Genomic DNA, 24,205 nt, shown 5'->3' on the forward strand with positions numbered 1-24,205 from the left:
ACACGCCTCTCGAGGGACAGCCACCCGCTGCCGGACCATTGATTCGGCGATTATTTGCTTCGCACTTCCTTCCTCTACTTACTGCAACTGTGTTTTTCGTCTGTTTCTCGTTATTATTTAGACATTCGTTTACTCTACGCCATACTTCGCGTTCCTTGTTAACGTTCTTACATCCGTAGTTGAAGCGCACTTCTCGGTCTCCTCGTTCTCGTTTCCCGGGCGGCTCAAATGCACCACAGAGAAGCGCGTGTGTTCAATTTAACGGAAAAACGAAAACATAAAAACGGGTATTTAAACGCATCTTCGTGGGTTTAACAGGGGTTTCGCACTGCTTACCAAAGCAAAATAAGATAAACAATTGAAAACTACGCCGTGAAGTAATTCTTGTAACTGACGTTTAAAGATTTCATGATAGAGGACGTTTCATGAGACACGTGTTGTTCGACGCTGCTTTCTACGTCGCCTGCGTGAGCGCAACGTATATCTGCCGCCTTCACTTGAGCTAGAAATACCCTCTCCCGCACCCCCTGATGTCCCCTGTTTATACATTGCGATAGGTTGTGCGCCAAAATTGAGCACACGCGGCTGTCTTTTTTACACTTCGCCTCCGCGGGTACTGCGGATTCTGAGAATGGACCCGGAATCTGAGAATCCCAGAATCGATCAGTGCCGGAAATGGACCGAGCAAAGCGGTGCCCAGAGGAGCAGGACCACGTATAGTGCTACGCCACCGCCAGTACATTCTTTTTAGATGCGAAGGCATCTCATTCTCCCGCCTTGTCCCTGCATCCGGCGTCGGCGTCGTCGTCGTTGGCGTCCGCCCCTCCCCCATTCTCCTCGCCGCGCGAGCTGCGCTCTCCGCCGCTCACCCCCTCTCCTCTCCGATAGCGAACACTCTCTCGCGAGGGGCATTGGATTGGATTCGATTGGATTGGCTTGAATTGGATTGGATTGGATTTAATTTGGATTGGATTGGATTAAAGTGGATTGTGTTGGATTGTGTTGCGTCATAGCCGCGGCAGGCGCACTGGTGCCGGCGCGTCCCCTCACCGTTATGCGCGCTATAAAACGCGGTGCCTGCGCCGCTCCGCTCCATCGTTCCAGCGCCGTTCCTCCGCTGTCCAACGCTGCAACGTGAACCCCCTATGCGTCGCATCTACACAGGGGTTCCCGCGAGGGGAGGTGGGAGTTTTCATAACTCACACTGAGTGCTTGTTTCATAACTTCGCCGTGTTACATCACCTTAAATTTCTGTGCGTATTTGGATTTGCACTTCCAAGTAGACTTTTGTTCATACTGATCGTGAATAGATATCAAGCAAGTCGTCAGATCACACGCGAACCAAGACAATCGTGATGAGTTATGCTAGGTTATCGCTTCGTGGTTAACTTTACCTGATTATCCTGTATTCTCACGATTTATACTGAACGGAATTCACTTTAAAAGATTTAAAAAGTAATTCTGAAATAGTTCGTCTTCTCGTATAACGCGCCACGTGATGTACACCGTTTGTCAAAATTTTCTAGGCCAATCCTAAGCCTTCTCGACGGCAAATAATTCAAAGGATAAAATTTCCCTTTCAAATGTGACAGAAATATTTTATGACAGCAAGAAAAAAAGGCGTTTTCTCTAGCTTTCCGGCATAAAACGTTTCAGCCTCGCTCGGGACGTAAGCTTGTACATTGAATTTTTTGCGGCCTGCGCACTGTCGGCTTGGCCTAGAAATTTTTTACAAAGACTGCACCTGCCGTACCCGTGATGTATTGGTTCCGTAATGTGTATGCAAGTGCGGCAGTTTTAAATGTGTGCAACACATTCTAATAGTCTGTACAAGCCAAGAGTGTTGTTTTTGGCAGGTTTCTCTATTACTCCGTTCAGGATACGAACGTAAGCTGTCTTCGAGGATAGCTCATCCATCATGGAGCGTATACCTCGTAATTTATCGAAGAATGTTGGGTCCCTCATTCGATTTACTGTAACTTTTCTATACACTTAAAGATAGGCGACTTAAGCCTCAGCACTTATTGAGCTGATGAAATTGTGCTAATGTTCTTCTAGGCTGCTTGCACTTTTGCGTTCCTAAAATTTGCCGTGGATGAATTTCCTAGCCCCTTTGTCCCTCAGAATATCTCGAGCGTTTTTCAGTATTTAGATAAATAAATAAATAAATAAATAAATAAATAAATAAATAAATAAATAAATAAATAAATAAATAAATAAATAAATAAATAAATAAATAAATAAATAAATAAATAAATTGATAATTAAATACATAAATAAATAAATAACATTTCGACGCCAGTAAATCCATGTTTAAAAAACAGGTTAAAGAAATGTTACTGAAGGAAAACGTCTGCAATACTGATATATAATTAAGTGTTTGAAGTGCACGTCGTTGAAACTTGCGTGCGATGTACTACGTTTGTGTGTCATTTTGGTCCTCCTGCGCATTTTAGACCTATGCTTTGTATAATACATAGGAAATGTAATAATGACTGTGATTTTGTGCTATTGTGCCATCATGATTGTGCTATTATGTTTAAATGTGTTTAAATTTGCAAACATCCCGTTTATTGCGTACACTGTGAACCAGGTAGCTGAGGCCTCTGTCAGGCTACATTCGCCTTTGGTCTCAGCCTTTGGTCTCTCTCTCTCTCTCTCTCTCTCTCTCTCTCTCTCTCTCTCTCTCTCTCCCGTTTCGCGCATGCGGCACCAATATTTCCACTAAGTTCAGCCTGTAAATCATATAGCAAACGCGCGGATGTCGCGCTGCGTAAGAACGAGGTTGTCCCGCACTTATGACCCGCTCTTTTGGAGCTGCGTACTGCATTATTAGCAAATGCCAAAAGGCGGGGCCGCTGGCGTTGGCCCTAACTGGAATAAAGAAATAAGCGAACCTGGTATTTTCCCGATCAGAGAAACATGGATGTGAATGGCCACAGACTGCTTGCACCAATCTCGGGGATTCTCATTACACGTACGAGACACACCGAAAAATCTATCCTGGCTGGAAGATTTCGCAGCGTGAATACACTCGAAGAAATTGCCGCAGGTGGGTTTCACCCCAACGCCCCAGAGCGGTCAATCAGCGTGACCAAATGTGCTAATTCGGTGAATGACGAGGACCAGCGTGCAATCACAGTACTACAGTAAGGAATAGAACCTGCACTGGGACAACAGCGCAAGCCGTGAATTCGTGCTGTTGTACAGGCGTAGTTTCTTTCTTTCTTTTTTTGATCGCATGCTCGGCTTTGTCATTCGCCAATTTTGCACATTTGGTCACGCTTATCCGTAGTTCTGGAGCGTTGTGCTTAAGCCCACCTGCGGCGATTTCTTCGAGTGTAGGAAGCTACCAGAGTATAAAGTCCTATATAGCCTTGGGTACCTTATATCAAGGTTGATTGATTGTTTATGAGGTTGAACGCGCTGACGCTACCTCATTTTGTGTGCGTGTGCGCGAAGTGAAGGGCTCTGTATTAATTTTGAACAGCTGGGGATGCGCCGAAATCTCCGACACACGGGTGTTTCCGCTTTTCGCCTCCATCAGAAAAGCGGCCGCAGCAGCCGGGAATTGAACCCGCGTCCTTGGGCCCTTATATCATGGTAACTCGTTTGAATTTGGTGACGTAGGAATTGAGATGGCGAACTTTGTTGGACTCGGGGTGTAAATCTATTATCGACTTCGTTCTTGATTGAAAGTGACTATGACATGGCGGCGAAATTTGTTTTCCATTCGAGCCCACTGCCACACGAAATAGAAGCTGCTCCAAACTTGGTGTCTAGCCTCATCGCAGTATGCAGATGACGTAGCCACTTCTAATGACGTTCTGTTGTATACTGTGACGTCTTCCAAAGCCTGAATTTCACTGGAGAAACGCGTATCCAAAGCTGGCCCTTAAATAAATTATTTTTCCACGCCATATTTCAAACCTGATTTTAAGTGCATGGTACACAATGTGTAATATTAATAAAGTGTAGGCGAATCAATGTTGGGGCATTTTAACCACGGGCCAAATTCGGAATTTCATAAAAGTTTTGTTAAAGTTGTTATGACTTGCCTCCATTCTCAGCATGTTAAGTGCATTCCCTAAAACCCGTAAATAAATGTTAATAAATAGCAAGGAATAAGGTATCTGGAAGTCACGTTCTTTTTTTCAAATGACGTCAGCATCGCCTAAACGCTATGCAGTGGAATCTCGATAAACGGAAATCGCTTAAACGGAACTACCGTTTAAACGGAACAAACGCTTCACAATTGGTTGATTTTGTAATAAGGTTTGTAAAAACAATTTCGTTAATCGGAACTCAGATTTTGCGACCACCGCATTAACGGAACCGAAAACGGACTCGAAAACCGACTATTTGGGCAAGCGCAGCGCAATCGCGGTACGCCTCACTGTCCCCCCCTCTCGTCCCAGCTATTTTCCGGTTTCTGTATCCGGCGGTTTCTGATTTTCTCTGACTTTGTGCGGTGTCTCTGACTTTGTGCGGTGTTGTATGCTACATTTCGTCACGAAGCCAGCATATGATGGCAGTGCAGAAGCGACCGCACAATGCACTTGCGTTGACCAGGGAGATGGAGGTAATCAACGACTTCGAGAGTGGTCGCTTCACAAAACCGGCGCTTGTGACCAAGTACGCCGTCCCCAAGAGTAGCCTGGAGAGAATAATACACGACAAGGACTAGCTGCGGGAGTATTTCGAAACGTCACGCTTTGGTCCTGAACGTAAAAGACTGCGAGTGGCTGGCCAAGAAGATTTAGAGAAGTGCTTGGTAGTTTGGCTACCGAGAGCCCGCCGTGAGAACATCCCCATTGCCTACATTTCGCATATCGGGATGCGCTTCCGCCGAGACCAATTGCGCGCAAGCCCGCCGCGTCGGGACCAAGCGGCGTGAAGACGGTTGTACGATGCTGAATCTATTCTCTCTCCAAACGAAGCTCCTGATAAACGGAACATATTTTCCCAGTCCCTAGAGGTTCTGTTTAACCAGAGTCCACTGTACTTGCAAAAGCGGCATCTCTGTTACTTTCACAGCTTCGCTTTAAAACTTGGTGCCAGGTTACAATAAATAGCCTTATGTATATGGTCTATGGTATTAAGTTTTGATGCCGCAGCTGTGTGAGCGCTGTTGCTACGTTTAAATCACTAGCCAAAAGGCCTTCATTTTACTTTTTACACGGTGACTTTGGTAAACACCGGTGACCAGCTTATTACCTGAAGCGCTCTCACCCCTTTGCGACGAACGCATTAACTGCAAAGCACAGCGAAGCCAACCTTGGCCCGAGCGTGGTCTGCTACCAAATGCTAGGTGGCGGTGCAAACTGGACGTTTACGGCAAGGTGCCTTCAAAACCTTCAGGCTTGCGATTTGAAGAAGCAGCTCCCACGGCCATGCTGTCTTTGCAGGGGCTCGACCACTGGCTGTCCAAGCCCTTAATTGGCAAGGAAAGCGCACGTGTCCGCTCTGAAGCAATTAGCCCCTAGTTACGCGAGGGGCAGCGCTGAACGGCGACACAGTTTGTGAGCAGGAAAACAACGAGGACTCAAGCGGTGTCGCCTACGAGGACGTGAGCAATTCTGATCTGCTCTCAACGGACCGCCATAAAGCGAGGAAGGCAACGAGACAGAAATAGCTTTATTTATGACTCGTGGGATACGTTGACCCGCCAGCTTGCTAGGTGTCTGAAAAGGGACACAAATGAAGAAGCGAGCCGTATAATTAAATGCGGAAGGCGACTGTACTTTGAAAGATGGCGCTGTACCACTATATCTAACTTCATTCGTCTTGATACTTTCGGGAATACTTATATTCACGTTACGGTGTCGTGCAAACACGAAACGGCTACACGTATACAACTCCTGTATCTGTTCTGCATTACAAATAAGCTTCTTGCTATTACGCTTTTAAGCGCTCCATCCGGTTATGGCAAATCAAAGCCTTCAAACCTAAACGCCACTTGTATCGATTTTATGCACGCAAAAGTTATACCATGAGGCAAGAGGCACTGAATCTTTTTTAAATGCTACGGCCAATGCAAAGCAAAAGCACCCTTCTCGGCACTAAATTTTTCTCGTGGTTGAACTCCTGCGTGCGTGCGTGCGTGCGTGTTTATTGTAGGATTTAACGCGCTGCCACAACGCAGGCTATGAGCAGGCCGTAGTGGAGGGCTACGGATTAATTTTGACCACCTGGGGTCTTTAACGTGCGCCGAAATCTCGTACACACGGGCGTTTCTGCTGTCCGCCTCCATCAGAAAAGTGGCCGCCGCGGCCGGGAGTCGAACCAGCGACCTCGTGCTCAGTCAACAGCGCAACGCCTTAGCCACTGAGCCACCGCGGCGGGTGTGTGTGTGTGTGTGTGTGTGTGTGTGTGTGTGTGTGTGTGTGTGCGCGTGTGCGTGTGCGCGTGTGTTCGCGTGCGCGTGCGTGCGTGCGTGCGTGCGTGCGTGCGTGCGTGCGTGCGTGCGTGCGTGCGTGCGTGCGTGCGTGCGCGCATGTGTTTGCACCCGCGCGCGTGACGGGTGCCCTTAAGAGACGACACCAATTCTGTCCCCAGCGCTCTTTGTTAGAATAGTGTAATACATTTCTCGAGAAAATATTTATTTTTATTTCGGTTTCTTCTCTCTTGGTTCCGTTCCATTTGATAACCAATTGGGAACGTAAAGCCGTGCAATTACCCGGTCTAACTTCTGCATCTTCAAATAGACGTCCCCCTCTTTTTCTCAAAGTGCTCAGTGTAGCAGGGCTTGTGGCTTGCCAGGAAATATGATTACAGAAAATAGAACATCCGTATCGACAGCCCTAGCGGTGGTTGGACACAAGTGTGGATCCAATGATGCATAGTCGAACGGCGCGGATCCAAAAAGAACAGAGAGATAAGTGGGACGACCACTACCGGTTTCTTATTTTATCCTCCGGTGCCCCCCTCGGGATCCTGAGCACCAGAGCAGGGGTTGGACATAAAAATAAAACTGCCCTCGTAAACAGCCCAATTACCCTGCCCGGTGCCCTGCCAGTGTCATTTCTTTCGATTAGGTTGAGTGAAGGCTTATTATAGGTCTATACTTGGGCTCAATCGTTGTGTGCGCACGGCTGCAGAGGTCGTGACGCGGCCGATCCCAACTGGAGAGCGGCTGGTCACAGACTTACCCTGAGCGTCTTGCCAGCCATAGTTTTAATTTCCATTAATGTTGGGAAGATACAGTTCTCGCAAAGCCAATACGTGCCTAAATTATTTTAAATCATGGAAGTACTCGTTGCGCAGGTATTTGTGATTACAACCATCGTCACTGTCTGCGCCAAGGAGCAGGGGCCAAGCAGGAGGTTCCCATCAGACCGTACAAAACGAACAAGCGAGACTAGGCTTGCCACAGTCGCTCCACAAACACAACAGTACACGCGCAATGTTACATAAGCTTGATCACGAGCCTGATCTCTGCTGATTACAAGACCGTAATTGCGTGCGAAACACGATAGCGAAGCTGTTCTCACCGCACCTGCCTACGACAAACACTCAAAGCGCGTCGATGTGCCTGATATCAGGAAGTTGGCGATTTCGCCCAGTACGGTGTTTAAAGAGGTGGGCCGACAAACGGAGCGTGCCTTCCCCGTTCCGGTAAGGCGTAGAAGTAGCGGTCAAATCGCTGATTGCAATCAGCGATAAAAGGCACGTAGTGCAACTAAGCGATGCTGGCGCCACTTTTCGCTCGCCTTCGGCAGCGATTTGCCACTGGCATAAGGTACTCATCCTTAATGCCTATTACGGACCTGTTACGGGCCCCTGTTGACGTAACACAATAAACGTAAGTGTTGTTTGTGCGCGCAATACGCACACGAATTTTTTATTGTGCACGAAAAGAGTATGTAGAAGGTTGAAGGCCGTGTGCTGCCAACACCAGGGCAGTTTTTAGCCCGAGGGATAACCAGTTGATGTGGTGTTTGACGAGCTTAGGTGTCCACGCATCCGAAATGTACGGATTCAGAATGCGCATTCAAAATGGGGAGAGTATACGGGTCAGGGAGCCACACATTCAAAAAATGCAAGCAACCGTATAGAAATGAACACCCTTCGACAGGCCTCAAGAAAGAATTGTGTGCGTAAGATGGGAGTAGTTTTAAAGCCTTGGTAAATAGGCTGGAAGCAGCCGATTACCCTAAGCAAACAATTGGGCAATCACGCGAAAGGCTAATGAAACATTTAAATAATAAGCGGGTTCACAGGCAAAATCAAGTGGCAAAGAGCAGAGTCGCAGCCACTCGCTGTGTGCATTGCATGTTCCACGACCTAAAGAATGTTGCAGGCATGCAGATACGGTGTGAATGTTGACGTCGCTGCCTCCCTCAAACTTATTCGCGTGTGTCCAGCCATACAAGGGAAAATGTATAAAAAGATGGGGAGATCAAAATGAGGTAGCAATTTTAACCATACCACCAGGTTTTTTGCGCGCTGCACAGGCGTTGCGTACCGCGTGCCTCGAACTTGCGGTAAAATGTATATTGGGTAATCGGGTCGTTGTGTGAGAACGCACCTACGGGGACACCAGAGTAACTTAAAAATGGTATTTTACCTCCCCAATCAGCGCACTATCGAATATGTGGCTGCTCGCCGTGCTTTCTAGATAGCGATATTTAGTTTTCCCACAAGAGCCAGCTGACATGCGATGTTGGCCAATGCTCTTATTTAAGCAAGGACGCGGGCACGTGGGTCAGCCAACCTTCCCCGACACTGTAAGAAGAGAAAGGGGTTTTCGATACGTCCTGATGACTTTTTGTCTTCTTCTGATGCCTTTTCTTCTGGATTTTCTTTGCGTCTGATTTTCTTCCCTTTGCACCCGAGTGTACGTTTGCGTTTTGTGCTTGTGTTCCTACCTATAAAGTACCAGTTGCGAGTCAGCGCCCGTTCTGCGCTTTCTTTATGTGTTCTTCGTCTGTTCGCACTGAATCATATCAAGATGAACCATGATATTTTGCAGGATCTTCTTCCACGATTAGAACGTTGTCTACATAAGAGTTGCGCTCTCTCCTGGAGTGAGAGTGAGTGGTGCCGCAGATGGCACTGAGGGTCACGTGCCACCTGCGGCACCAAACAAGAATTCGGACATGGTCATCTCGCAGAGAGAAGCATCGCCCTCAACATTTTCAATGCCACCATATACCGCATAATCATCCACGTGTATCCATATAGCAGAATAGCAGACGTGATGTTTAGACTGGTGCCAATTATTTATATGTGGAATGAAGGCGACTCTAAAACAGTTCTTTAAAGTACTCCCGAAATGGCAGCCGCAAAGTTTGATTCCGAGTCGCTTGTAACTAACCCTGGTATTCTGAATCCCTCCACCACTCGAGCCTCCAGTGGAGGGGATCCTTGAAATCGATTTCCCCATGCATAACCATTGCGGAATCCTCCCCTCAGCCCAGTGGGGGGAGCAAATGGAGTGGCGGAGGGACTCAGAGTACGCACCTAATGGCCGTGTTCTGAGTGTGTCCTCCCCACTTCATGCGTTTCCTTGACTTGGGTGAGTGGCAGATACTGCAATGCATTAACATGCGACAGTCGCTTTCAATGATCTCTTCCACTGGAGGCTCGAGGGATTCAGAATATGGGGGTAAGTCTCTTATCGACGTGACGAAAAATTGACCGTTTCCTTAGCATACAATAAGACGACATGACGCCGAAAGCCATTTTGAATTGCCACCACTTCCTGAGCATGCGCAGAGAAAATGAGCCTCGCATGAAGCAGTCCTCATGAGGGTGGCCGGGAAGAGACGGGATGGCACGGCGGCAGTGGGTGACTGTTTCCCGTCGGCGTTGATTGACGTCGTAGACTATTTCGACGTCAGCGTTGTTTTACGTCCACGTGACTATGCCACATGACGTCATCACTTGAATAATTGAAAGGTCGTGGGTTAAAGTCACGACACATACTCGCAGGTTCGAGTCCCAACACATATTTGGAACGTTGTGGGTTCGAGTCCCAACATATCATCACCAACTGGCATTACCTGTAATCTAGTGTCATTATTGGCATTACCGGCATCACGTGTTATTAATTGTTACTTCTCATGACTTGTCATTGTCATCGTCATTAATCATCAGTAGAGCCCGCATGGGTTGACTTCTACTCGCCGCTGAGGCCGCGTGACTTTTGGAGCCATTCGTGTTGATGCCGCCGACGGTCACTTTTCGCGTTTGATGTAACGTATATGGTTCGCTATTACAATTATGCCCCCAGGTTGTGGTATCTACCTCACAATATGCATAACCGACGCATTCCACGAGGCACGCACTCATACACGCTGCGAGGAACCACCGTGGGTTTGAGCTATTTGAGCACGCTCACGAGACTGAAACGGCGCCGCGCGAACTCAACACCGCCTCTATTGGGCAGGTGGAGTAGGGGCAACAAGGAATATGCCCAATGCACGGAGAAAAGGCGTAAATTTTGCGCCAACCCCTTTGGTAACAGTTCATACATCCCCGTAGGTGAAAAGGGGTGATGGGCGACCCGGCGCCACGCGCAAGTGTGCGCGTCGTCGCCGCGCTGAACCAGTGGGCTCAGCAGTCACGGCAGAATCCGGGGCGCAGCGCTCCGTTGTGCGCGGGCATCACCCCGCTGGCCGATGAGCTCGCAAGAGAAAGAGACACTGTCCATCCGCTCCCACGCGCGTACCGCACGGCGTGATCGTCGACTGTTGGGTGGGACGGAGGTGCAGCCTAAGGCACGGGCCGGCAGCCGGAAGGCCTTGCGGGCTTATAACCGGTGCTAAATAACTGCGACGGGAAGGTGTAGAAATCGTTACGTACCCTAGGCATACTGAAGAGCGTCTCCCCGAAGCTCCCCTCGCACAGGGCGCGCATTCCGCGTCCTGGCGAGAGGGGGTTCGGGTCACGGTCGAATGGGCCGAGGAGGTGGGGTTAGCCGCACTGCCAGGGCGGAGCGACTGCTGCGGGACATTGCCTTAGCGCCGCAACGGTCGCTAGAACCTTCACCACAGGCAGAAGTTCAAAAAGCCTGCTCGGCACTACACAGTGGTGCCGAGATGGGCGGTTTTTCGGGAAGATAGGGGGAAAGCGCCGCACAACGGCACAAACCGAGCGCTCGCACACTGGCTCGAACGCCAGGATCCCCACAAAGTCTAGCGCGGAATAAGGAGGAGCAGCTAGGAATGGGAAACAGTGACATATGCCATTATAAAATCTCGTACATTAAAATCAACTGATTTTTCAGAATCAAATGAAGAAAAAATTATCATAGCAGATATGAGCATCTTAGTAAAACAAGAAAAACACCCCAGCGCCGAAAAACCTGCCGCTAACACAGCGGTGAGAATCTGTGCGTATCTGCGCATGCAGGCATGGCCATTACCAGAACTGTATATGCCGGCGTATTGCCGGCAGTTCATTGTGGATCACAACGCCAAGAATAACCTTCTAACTCTGAGAGGATAATGAAACCCTCACTGGAGAACTTCATTCTTGAAACGAGATGTCCATGGCCTCATTTTGCGGCGGAAATATTGAGTTCATTGGGTGTGTCTACGACCAGGTCATGTGCGCCACACGGACGGACCACTTTCTCGTCATTTTGAGCAGCCCTGTTTTGCTCACGAAGGTGCATATTATGCGGGGTTTTGGTGTCAACCCTCCACACAGGTGTTGATGGTTTGTTGTTTTTGTTGGTGAGCGGTTTTCTTTTGTTGTTTTTTAGTAGAAACGTTTGTCAAGCTCTACTTGGAATTGATTTGACTTGACAGCGTTTCATTTTGATTATAACAGTTAACACGAGCGAAATATCTTTCAGTGACAGAATGTTAGAAGAAGCGAATTCTGAATTCACTTTGACATTGTGCCACTGAGTGCACCTAACAAAGAGGAATCTAGCAGTGCCGGCAATAAACCAATGAGACGCAGGAGAAATGAGGAAATGATTGGGTCATTGAACAAAAACGGCATTGTCTTAAATTATCTTGTAAAGCACTGTGTTTGCGGAGGTATGCATCTTCAGCGGATCCTGAATGGAAGAATAACTATATGTACTCATAAGGCTGCCTGTATTTCACTGAGGCCAAGTTGGCGCGACGGCAGTTCTGATGCAGCTTACTGAGTCTGTAGGTCCTGCAGGTCATGGACGTTGTTGGCTTAATAACATCAAGTCGTTGCAATGGACGTGCCGGATCTCACAATCAGCAGAATTTGCAATTTTTCAGCTCCCCGCGCCAGCATGTGTGGCAAAATATCACACTCTGTTTCGAAGTGGTTTTCTTGACACAATCTTCTTATGTTCATGGCATACAGCCGCTGGTAGCAGCTTGTCAAGATTTTCGTGTGTGTGTGTGGTAGATAAGCTCTTCCTCCAAGTACAACAATTAAGAATTAAGAGGACAATGTTGAACATTTTTGGTGGGAAATAAATAAAAAATTATGGCGCAAGGCCTCGGCCTATGGACACGTTGAACATTTTAAACGCTACAGGTAGGGCATACTTTATGCAGAAAGGTGGACTGTCAGCAGCGTTGCCATTCAATTTTCGCGAAGGCCGCCCAAGTTTTCTCTCATGAACTCTGATTGTTCCGGAGCTCCAACATGCGTCACAGTGCGAAACCAACGCAACTAAAACTGCAATGGAGAGGTGGTGCTAACATAAAAATTCTCCATCCTTCCCTTTTCATTCTTCTAATGCAATTAACACAGCAGCTAGCAGCCATTTTGCGATTTTACTAAACGATTTTTTTTTATTTTCGGATAATTTATCCCTGTCTTATCAGCTCTTTTTTGTTTGCTGCATGCACAATTGGAGCGGCATTGTTTCCCATCCTTACAGAAATTTGTTTCTTCCCTCATAGTTTTCATTAACGCTGGACAGAGAAAGCGTTTGCGAATGTAACTGACCCGGCCTCGCGCTAGAACGGCAGGTGGAATCCGTACGTATTGTTTATTGTAGATAATTTATGCATCTAGGTTCTTATAAAACTTTGTGCAGATATGCTTCCTCCAATTCCCTTGCGGTATGTTTAGGTGCTGTAATTGGAGTTCTAAGACGTCACATACAGGCTATAGCTCTGCCAATAATTTTCATACGGCTATGATTATTCGCGATACTTTTGTAGCGTGAGCTACGCTGTCCGAGGTTGAGCAGTTTCGCGTGGCTCCTGGAGGGCCATGCTGCGCATGCGCGAGAAGCAGCGACGTCGCACGGCGCACAGAACGTTGCTCGCTGCCCGGCGTCTCTCACACACCCCACGTGCCCAGCGTCTTCACCGACCTTCGTTCCGCACGTGGCGGCCCGATCCACTTGAAGATCATGCGAGGGGTGGCCGGGTGTGCAACCGATGACTCGTGCGTCGCAGCAAACCCGGCGTGCGCCTGTGGAACCAGCTTTGCTATGGGGCGACTGGTGACGCTGCGCCGGAGCCACTTGATAATGTGATAATGCGCACACATGTGTCACATAATGCGTATACCGTGTGTGCGTGTCATTGAAGCAGCAGTAAGCATGATAATCAAGCTAATCCAAGGCAACCAGGAAAGCTAATAATAACCAACTGAACTTTAGCTCACGCTACCAATATCCTGGCATAGCCAAGCTAAGCCACTGCTAATTTTTTTGCTAGAAGTGGGTTATACTAAAGCAAACCCTGCTAAAGAACATCTCATAGCAAAAATCATAAAAAAATGTTTTTCTTTCTCATTTCGGCTTTTTACCGTAAGGCCATATTTTGCAGCGCAGGCAGTTTACAAATTGTGTTTATAGCTTACGTTTTTAACTTCAAGGAAGCTAACATCGCTCCCCACTTCCTCCCACCTCCAAAAAAATAGTCAGGCAGTTCCTTTTTTTTTCCAATTTCTGAATTTTCAGTCTCACTGTAAAACTACGGATGCATTTACTGATCACTTGAAGTGATCAGTAAAACTATGACGACTGAAGCGCTACAACCAGATGTTTTCAAGACTCATAGCTGAGCTCTTGGGTGGTTTGAGCAGTTTTTGGGGAATCATTGCATTAAAATAAAACGAAAAAAAAATGGCGCAGCTTGCACTAGTGGTACAAGGCTGGAGAAACAACAGAGCTGGGGGTCGACCTAGCGTCTCCCCACACTGACAGCGGAGCCCAGGAGAGAGGGAGCGGCAGTACCCCAGTTGTGCAAAGCCGTTTTGGACGGCACTGTAAAGCAAAGACCATTAAAGTATGTACAATGTTTTATTCAATATCAATCGTCGTCATCTCTTTTGGTGTCGTCTTCCGACCGCACAACCGCGTAGGGCAAATCCCGTTGCAGCGCGTCTTCTGCTCGGTAGACCTCCATTTCGTGAGCTCGTCGGGTGGCCGTTTCCACGTGGGAAATGTGAAAAGATGGCTGGAAAGATTCGTTGTCATCGTCTTCGGCGCGTCGTACACGTGGCGCGCCGGTCGCTACACGACGATGACGACGAAGGCGGGAGCTCCTTGTGTGGCGTAAGCCCGTGCGAAAGCCAGGACGACGCCGGGCGGCCGTTGCAAGGGGCGCGCTCACGTGCGCTCTGTTTTTTTTTTTTTTTTTTTTTTGACCTGGCGGTCAACCCAACGCCATTGACTGCTCAATTAAATGTTTATTTCTCCTCCTCTTCACTCAGGCTTCACAACTACAGCGCGTTTTTCGTTCACTTAGTCTGTATTCCGTGCCAGGCCCTTGCACCTTTGCGCCCCTGTACAATCAGTTTATTCGGCCGTCAAAACAGTCCCCATTACGTCAATACAGCCTACTGCGCAACATTGAGCTAGTCCACTAGTCCCCCTACCCTACTTCCTTCCCCCCTCTTAGCTCCTTTTTCTTCGCCCCTGTCACCCACCCACCTTTACACCCTCAACTCTCTCTCTCTATCCCTCCAACCCCCCTTCCCTACTCCTTTCTGCTCGGCCGATTGAGGTGTCGGCGCCACGCCAGACAGTTACCGACCTCTATCTCCCCGTCCCTTCCACCCCCAACAATCACTTTCTTCTTCTTCTTCTTCCCGTCATTATATGACATAGATCTGAAGTTGGTAACACTTTAAATGCAGATAGTTGACCGAAGCCTGAGAAATGGTCACCGGCTGTAAACTACCTGCTACGTTTGTAATGAGACGCGGAAAACACAGTACGAAACTGGGAGGCATCTTTTTCGACTTGTCGCCGAAATCTCTTTCTGCTGAAACGGTGGGGCTTAAGCGAATTCTGCCGACGACCTCTCGCAGGCACGTTCGTGCGTCTCTTTCGAAGGGCTCATACTGCGCATGAAAGCTCTAGAATGGGGACCAAGGGCGTTCGAAGTCACCCTCGAGCGACCCGGTAGGCGCGGAATGACCCAAGGGTGCGTTCGTACCCGCGACCCCTCATTTCAACCATCGAGACTCTCGGCGATCCTCGCCCACGGCGCCGTCTCGGAGGGTATCGGCGCGGAAGCACGGTGGCGAGACTTAAGCACTTCAAACTGCAGCCGAGGCGAGCGCGGCCCGAGCGGATCGGGCCGGTGCTGTGAAAGCGGGCGGCTATTTTCGAGACTCGCTGCGGCGTAACAGCGCGTCCTTCGAAGGCGCAACGGCGGCCGTTCGCTAGCGGAGGCCGCCGCCTGAAAGGTGCATAATGAACTCCACGCGCCTGCGGTGCATTGCGCCGTCGTGCTGCTACTCTTACTTAGTTTGGTCCTTTCCTTCAGCGCGGTGTGAACGATCCGTAAACGAGTGGCCGCGCGCGTCTCGTGCGGACCCGCTGCTTTAGGCTGTCAGGCCCGCTGGAAAGTCCTACTTCTGACTCTAATGTTTCGCGCCGAGTCAGCTCCGCTTCCTACGAGGTTTGTTGGTTTTACGGGTGCGGATAGTGGAAGCCCCAGTTGCTACATCAACGCTAATGCGCCTTGTCACGAGAGGCCCTGTATAGATGCGAATGCGCAGTCTTCTTTCTTTTTCCCCCGATTTATACGGCTTTTCACGTATGCGTTCCTTTCTTCTTTGCCGCCTATTTTGTTTCCGGTGCGACCACGAGGAAGCTGATTTGCGTACGCGCGGGTAAAATGGGCCATTACCGCCTTTCCGTCAGGGCTCATATTCGCCCACTCTCGGCTGGCAGCTCACCGAAGGTGGCACTGTTGCGTTCGAGCCACCTCATGCATATCCGCTGCGCGAGCACCGCCCGCTCTCCTCCTCCCCTTCCGCCCTTTACATAGTTCCTCGCGGAAACGGGCCTCCGAAAACTAGATGTCCAAGATTTATCTCTCCCGGTACGTCAACAGGCAGCTTCCTTAGCGCGCAAACCATCCGTAACGGTTACGAAAAAAGCCACGAAAACATTGACTGGTCTATTGTCGCTCATTTTTCTTTTTCGGAAGCAACGCAGGAAGTTCGCCCACCCTGCATGCTCACTCAGTTCCGGTCCGCAGCGGAATCAGATGGCGCGGGATCAGGAGGCCCACCCACTCGATCTTGCGCAATTCACCGCGTAACGCAGCTCCCGTGAACCCTTCGCTGCGCAGGGGTCTGTTTTCCCCAGCGGTCATCGATGGATTGCACAATAGAGATCCTTGTCCAGGAAATACCGTGCTGTGCCGAACATTTCCGACATCACGCTCGACCTTTCCCTTTAGAACTGTGCACAACAGTAGTGACGAGAATATTATCCACTTACTTCTATAGCATTCTTGAAGGCAGTGTGTGTGCGCCAGTAGAAGAACGGACCCTGGTGAGCTGATAGTGAAACCTTATTTTTTTGCCGCCGGCATCACATTAGGAGGTGATAAGGGGATTCACGTCACTGAACCTATTTTGTTGCCTAGGCCGTTAACCACCTAGCCCACCAACAAACAATCTTGAAAAGAAAGCAAAAGTACAAGCACACATGTGCACGCAAAAAGAAACAATAACAGGAGAAATATGCAATCGCTGGGAAAATACGTAAATATAGACAAGTAAAGATAATGGGTCTTGTTTATAAGGACCATTCGCGAAGGTTTGCAGAATATTTTTAGTGGCTTCATAGCTACAACCTAAGAAATTGTCGCCGCAGGTCGGCTTCGCCACAACGCTCCGGAACGACGAATCAGCGTGACCAGATGTGCGGATGGGGCAAATGGCGAGGCCCAGCATGCGATTTGGGTAAAAAATAGAATCTTCGCAGCGCCAACAGCGCAAGGCGTGCATGTGGCCACGCTGATTTGTCGTTCCAAAGCGTTGTGGTGAAGCCTACCTGCGGCTATTTTTTAGTCTACCGCAATATCTCTTCAATTAATTTTTCTTCGAAAGGATATATACAAAAATTATTATTCCCGAGAACGTATATACTACTGGCGTAGGCTAAATTCGTCGGAAGTATGTGCACCAGCCCAACTCAACAACGGTTATTTCGGCTTTGCCTCCAGCCACTGAGCAGCCGTGGAGCGCATACCGAGCGAGGGAACATTGATTCAGATGGACTTCATGACGTGCCCTTAGCGCCAGTCCTGTTGTTCCGCTTCCGCACTATGCACTTGAGTGACCAATTCATGCCACCAACACATCAAATACAACGGATTACAGCGATGTACATAGCATTTGACCCGAAAATAGGATCTGCGCTGTGGCACTGCTCAGTGCGGTACGTCGTGCGTGAATTACGTGATGACAGAGCGCAGACTGAACATTTTAGTAAAACTGTATACATGGAACTCGCATAAAAGCTTAACGGCGATTTCTTTTCTCTTTCCAACGCTGAAAACGGCCATGCGAGAGCCCGCCGTGTCTCTGCATGCGTCCGTATCTCACAGAAGAAAAAAAAAAAAAAAAGAGAGAGACCCGGCGTTCGTCGTCTGCGATGTTACCACCCGACTCTCAGCCGTGGCGTCAAAAGATATGAATAGACGTAGTGACATTGTGCGGTTAGGCTCTACTTGCCCTTGAGAACTCCTCATCACTACTGCCATGGAGAATGGAGCCGTGCTTGAGAAAGACATCGATACGACGCACGAAATGCCTACGCTGCAGCGTTGTTGCCCGCGAACACGGATATCGACACTCCGATACCAAAAAACGGCAGCTGGCAACCAGCTGATCTGTGCTGATCACTTCACTTGTGTCTTGCGACACGTAGGCTTTAGGACGCTGCGCGAAGCAGTACTTGTCGTCGAGTTAATGCTTTTCCGCTCGGTGGTACGCAATACTGCCGCTGCTGCTGCCCGCACAAAAACTGCCGCACAACAGCGCTACCATACGGCGCCAACTTTGCAGCCTTTGAGCCACGGCCAACTTGTACTCGCTCGTAAGGAAGTTGGGGTTGAATTGCAGCACAAGGTTGTCACACTGATGAGCGGAACAGCCACTCACTTCGCGTAACCAACGTTAATGCGGCACACCCTACGTTATGGAATCTCGAACACGCCTTGTTCAAGAAAAACACGAACTGCGTCGCGGGCGGTTCAGCAGGCATGAAGGAGTCGCAGCCGCATGCCGATGCCTGCGGTGCCCGCATGCCGGTGCCGGTGCCACCGGCATGGCGGCGCACACACATGGTGGCCGGCATGTGCGCCACGCCAGTAAATAAATATATACGCCCGACATTGAATGCACGGAAATTTTATCCTTAGCTGCATGGATTGGTCAATCGAGTGCGATGTGGTACGCAAGCTCTAAGACAACCGGTTCTCTTAGAGCGTGCGTACAATAATTAGAAAAACTAAAAACTAAATAAATACTCCTCGGCTTCCTTATCAGGGCTGATAATGTTCGCCAAGAGTAGCAATTACTTCAGGACTGAATTCTTTTTTTTATATTTTTACATACTTCTTGCCGCGACGGGCCAGAGGCCATGGGCCTCAGTGGGAGGAAGGGTGCCTAACGATCTGTTTTTACTGTAAAGCAGTATGTTTAACCCCCCCCACCCCCCCGTTTCACAAGTTGCGCATTCGGCTGATAACGGCGGCAGCGCCGTTATCAGACGATTGCGGAGAATACACAGACGCGCGAATGGACGTAAAAACTACCGAAAGCCGTTGCCGCCGTTGCCGCTTCAAATTCCACCTCGCCGAGTAGGTGCGAATTCCACCCGTTTGAAGAGCCACTTGCTCGGTTGGAACACCGGCGTGCGCCCATAATTCTTCTTCAGCTTGAAAGGTTTCCATTTTTCGCCCGTGTATTTCACGACTGAGTATGCGCCCATCACCGGTTGCCGGTTTATGCGTGCACGGGTTGGTCGTGGAAGGAGGGTGGCGTGCACGCGTAGCTGGGATTCATGTCGCTACCGATGACATGCCCGTTGCGCTGGTAGGAGATTTAAACGTGGAAGTCCCATGGAATAACGCGCCCTGTCAGCTGTTCTCTGTAATCGAGCGGTTTGCGTCTGGGTTGGTGTGTTACACAGACAGTAAGATGCCTACGACGGGGGAGGGAAATGGACAGCCACATGTTTGTCCGCTAGAATAAAGCTCGAAGCCTTCCACATTTCACTCGCTATAGGGAGGACGAATATCGTTCGCGTTGAAGAAGCGTCGGCCCGAACAGAGGCGCGAATAGGCGCGAAAACATTGGAAAGCCGATGCGGCCGCCGTTGCCGCCTCAAGTTCCAGCTCGTCGAGTAGCTGCGAGTCCCTCCCCGATGAACGGCTTCTTGCCCGCTTTGAACGCCCACGTAGGCCAATATTACTTGTTCAGCTTAAAGGGCTCCCAGAGCGACATTTTCGACGGTTTCTTTCACTTGACCGTTTCGACGGTTTCTTTCCGGCGTGCACGGATTAAGAGGGGGGACGGGCGTGCACACGAAGCTATAGGTTTCATGCCTTTACTGGTGGCATCTCCTTTGTGCAGGCGGGATGTTTAAACGTGGACGTCAAACGGCCCAATGCGACCGGTCCGGTGCCCTCGCAGTGGTCGAGCGGATTGGGTTGCGTGTTATAAAAACAGTAAGATTGGTACGGCACGAAAGGTAAACAGACAGGTCAGTGTTTGTCCGCGAGACTAAAGCTCGGGTCCTTCCCAGTTTCATTCAGCTAGAAGTACGCTCAATAGCAAATTACAAACAAACGTGTTTTGTTTCGTGCACTCCATGGACTGCGTCCAGCTTCGCAGGTCATGCTTCTTCACAGAATGGAAGGGCACTAATTTTTTTAAAGTTTTCAATCAACCAGAAAAGGTTCTGTTAAATGTGTCCGCATTCAATTCTTTTAAAAATATGATGTGCACTGTCAGACTGCGCCAGTGCATTGCGCGTCACACTGAGCTTGCATTGCACAATTCTACAACGCAGAGTGAATTTCCAGTCAAATCTCGCGCTGGGCTCATTATTCCCCAAATTCAATCCGTTTATCTCAGTGATTGGAGATTTAGGTGCACAGTGGAAGAGCCAACCCATGGGAGCGCCTAAAGCTGAAGCTTTTTTTTTTAGGGAATATTGCTTGCCAAACCTTCCTGTCATATAAATTAGGTGAAATTAAGCTATACTTCGGTGATACTTTCGAGTGCTACAGGAGGAGAAGAAAGAAAGGGCGGAAAGGACGCGAGTTTAACCAGGTGTAGAGCCCGGTTTGCTACCCTGCACTGGGGGAGTGGTGTTGAAGGTATGAAAGAGAGGGCTGGAGAAGACGAAGAGATAGGAGTGGGAAGGCACGCACTCTAGTCCTGTTTTCGGCACTACAGTCGTTCATCCAAATTCGTATCGCTCAGGAAGCATATTCAATGTACACTCCGAAGCAATCCCGTGCTTCGGCTTCAGCACAAAGCACTCGAGTGACCAATCCATGTCGCTAAAACAGCTTGCAAATCCAGCAAATTACAGTAAAGTGCTACTCATTGATTGAAAAGGGTGATCTGCGCTATGGCACCGCGGAATGCAGAACGTCATGCTTGCGTTGCGTGATGCCGCAGCGCAGACTGAACTTTTGAATCAGATCGTGTGCTGGATGTTGTCGTTCACCGAAATTTTGTTGACTGCACGAATCGGTCAATCGGGTACATTGTAGTAGAGCTGACTTACAGGGTTGTCTGCAGTGTACGGGCTACATCTGTCTTCGTTGTGCCTGCCTTGCATTCAATATTTATTACACTAATTAGTAAAATCCAATTTATCACATCATCAGCATTTGCACAATATCAATAAAAAAGGTAAGTCAAAGTCATCCCTGATGGCGAATCTTAATTGTTATACTAATTATCTAATTCTTCCGCAGGAATTACAATGATCGCGAAAAAAGGGAGAAAAGGCAGGACAACCCGGGCAAGACCTAAAAATGGGCATTGCTCTATCTGAAACTCATCGCACGTTCAGAAAATTGGACTTGCCGTAATGAAACACATGCAAAACGCTCTCATGTGGTTTTAGACAAGCGCCTCGAACCACACCCCCCCCCCCCCCCCGACAAGAAAAAAACGAAGAGAAAATAACGGCGCCCATTCATGACGCATAGCCGGTGTTCGGCATGCATTCCTGCAGACATGAAGGGATGCATGCTTATTAAAGGTTTGGCGTTGGATGGTAAACTCGCACTATCTGCATCCTTCTCAGTGGCTGCCCATATCCTCCGGCTGTCTTAGAGCAATGCGTCATTCCATAAGGATGAAATCCCAATGAATGAATCCCCAAGGTCAGAAAAAAATCGTACACCAACACGGAAAACAAGAACCCTGGGGCATTCACGGGGCAGAGTTAAATGACACATTGAGAAAAAAAACGCCATCCGTAGCAACAAAACTGCTCTTAAAATGGCCGACCGCCCGAATATAATAAAAGTGGATGATTAAGGTTAAAAGAAAATTGGGGAAATTCTGAACCGGGTGGGAATCGAAGCCAGGACCTCCGGAATGCGAGCCGAGCACGCATTCCCGACACCCCTATGGTTTCATGGCTGTGGATGACTTAGGGTGGACCTAGTGAGTCCATAGTGGCCTCATTCGGCTTGGAAAACGTCGAAAACCGGTACACGCAGCTCAATGTCCGATGAGATTGACGTTTCATGACACGGTGCTCGGTGCAACATTGAGGTAGCACCGCGTTAAGGCTGAATATGGGCATAACGACATACCCACGCAGGTAGATTGGCCAGTGAAGATGACAATGCTGTCGGAAGCTCAAGGCCATTTCACCAAATCCCATTTGGCTGCGACGTCAACACAACCACCCGCAATTTTCACGTGCCCGTTCAAGGGGATCGTGCTGTGGCAATGAGCGGCCGTGGGAGGCTCAAGGCCAATTCCCCTATCAACCGCGGAGCTGGTAATGGTAGCCATGGTAGCCATAACTTCGCTGTTGCAGGAAAAATATCAAGGAAATGCGCAGTGCTCGTGAGCGCGTGCCTCGCGGCGACCGCGGAGCGTTCCTGCCTCGCGCAGTGGCTTTAGCAAAAAAAAGAACTCCAGCGCTATCGCCAAGCGCCACCGCGCATGTAATGCTTGGCATGAGGAACACTACGATATCGATGCATATGACGATGACTACTACTAGCATAGTGCAAAGCAACGATGGAACATGTAAATAAACAATTTCTACAAATGCGTGGTGATGTGGACTTGCGTGCTCACGTATAAAGAAATACTGCAGCTTCGCTATGGTTCAAGCCTTGCGCGACTTAGTGCATGCTTCGCCATTTGAGCTGGTGGAAGTCTACAAGGCTGAGAATGAATTTGCATCCACCAGTCGCAGCGAAGGAGGCGACGACCCCTTCGATGCATATGACGACAACTACTAGCACCGCAACTATGCAAATAAACAATGATACTGAAAATTAACTATGTGTCCGGCAATGCTCGGCCACAACAGCTTCGCCATTCAACTCTTGCGCGTGAGGCCAAGCTTCCCTGATTTTTTTCTTTTCCAACTGTATGAGACAGCAACATATTCACTCGAAAGAGCACTATTCGGCATTAAATTGCACATTAATGCTTCCGCATTCGCAATATCATAACAAGGACCCAGTTATCCTCGCCCTTGAACTTGAACTCAAACTTACTCTTGAACGGGTGTTCAAGAGTAAGTCCAACACTTAACAACCTCAAAACCGCTCGTTCACAATGATCTTGTAGCAATAGGACACTAATCCCCGCTTCCGAATTTTACCTCACTTATTAATTTCACGCAATAAATAAGGGGTGCGCCTTGCAGGAAATCAGGAATGAACTAACGCCTTTAATCGTAATGGTGCGATCCTTCACTGAACTGGTGCACACTGCAAGAAGAAAGCAACATAAGCCCCCTTTGTCTTGCTCCATTATAAACCATCCGTCCTCTCTCTCAAGTTCGGGCAAGTAAACAAACCTCGAAGCGGAACCTAAAGATTTGCCATCGTTAAGTAATACTTATGACACTCCAGTAAGCAAGGACGCATAAAACTGTGTTACAGTTGTGCGCGACCTTGACGTCCATGGAGGAGAAGCCTGTTCTATTTCAGAAGTACACCGCCTAAGCACTGTCCGTCATGGTAGAATAACCTCGTTAAACCCGCTTTCACTGAGAAGAAAGGATGGTCCACTAAATCTCCTATTGGATAAAAAAAAACAAGACTTAGTCGTGCATGCCTCTTTCATTGTTGCATTGGGGAGTGTGTCTTTCTTACGAACCTTTCTTACCTACGACGCTTTCTTTCCCCTTCCCTCCTGGTCCTGAGCAGAGAAGTAAAAGGCTCAACTCACTGCGTATCGCCCATGGTTCGAGCCGGCGCAAAGCCAGGGCCATTTTGAGCAGGCTTTGGGAACAGTCCCCCGAGACGGCCGGATCGAAGCCGAAGCTGGTCACCATTGGCAGCGCTTTTCTGTAGGCCGCGTCCATGGCTCCCTGCACGAAGGCCTCCAGGTCGGGTTCCTCGTCTTCCTGCGAATCGCTGCCGGGCTCCGGCGCGGAGGTCGTCTCGGCGCTCACAGTGTCCGCCAGATCAGGCGATGGCGCGGCATCTTGGACAGAAGGCACATCCGCGGCACCGGCGTGGTCCGGGAAGTTGTGTTCGGGTAAGCCAGAGTTGGGCTGCGAAGCCACGGCGTGGACGCACACGAGGGCAAGCAGAAGGGTCCACAGCGCCATACTTCGCCACAGAGAAGGACGCCGCACATTTAATAGAGAGAAAGTCACACCAACCGATGTCCTCGCAGGGCACCGCTGCTATCCAGTTCTAAGATTTAGTTGGGTAGAGGTAAAGCGCGTATGAACATGGAAACTCGCGCCAGAAATTTCCCAGATAAGGTGCGAACCTCGCGTTGGATGACGAGAGAGGTGAACGTGCGGAAGAAGCGGGAGGCGTAG

The 24,205-nt window shown here is 49.1% G+C and overlaps 1 protein-coding gene across 1 annotated transcript in view; it reads right to left on the reverse strand.

The window, feature by feature from the left end:
• Window positions 1–23,986, reverse strand: part of LOC144159527 (nose resistant to fluoxetine protein 6-like) — a 67,468-nt gene extending 43,482 nt beyond the window's left edge. Inside the window, exon 1 of the mRNA XM_077691088.1 lies at window positions 23,602–23,986. Coding sequence (XP_077547214.1) covers window positions 23,602–23,986 — 385 coding nt within the window. The remainder of the gene's footprint in view (window positions 1–23,601) is intronic.
• Window positions 23,987–24,205: the final 219 nt, after the last annotated feature.

The sequence above is a fragment of the Haemaphysalis longicornis genome, unplaced genomic scaffold (genome assembly GCF_048455015.1).
Source record: "Haemaphysalis longicornis isolate Haplotype H1 unplaced genomic scaffold, Haemaphysalis longicornis Haplotype H1 scaffold_1, whole genome shotgun sequence".
NCBI classification, from domain to species: domain Eukaryota; kingdom Metazoa; phylum Arthropoda; class Arachnida; order Ixodida; family Ixodidae; genus Haemaphysalis; species Haemaphysalis longicornis.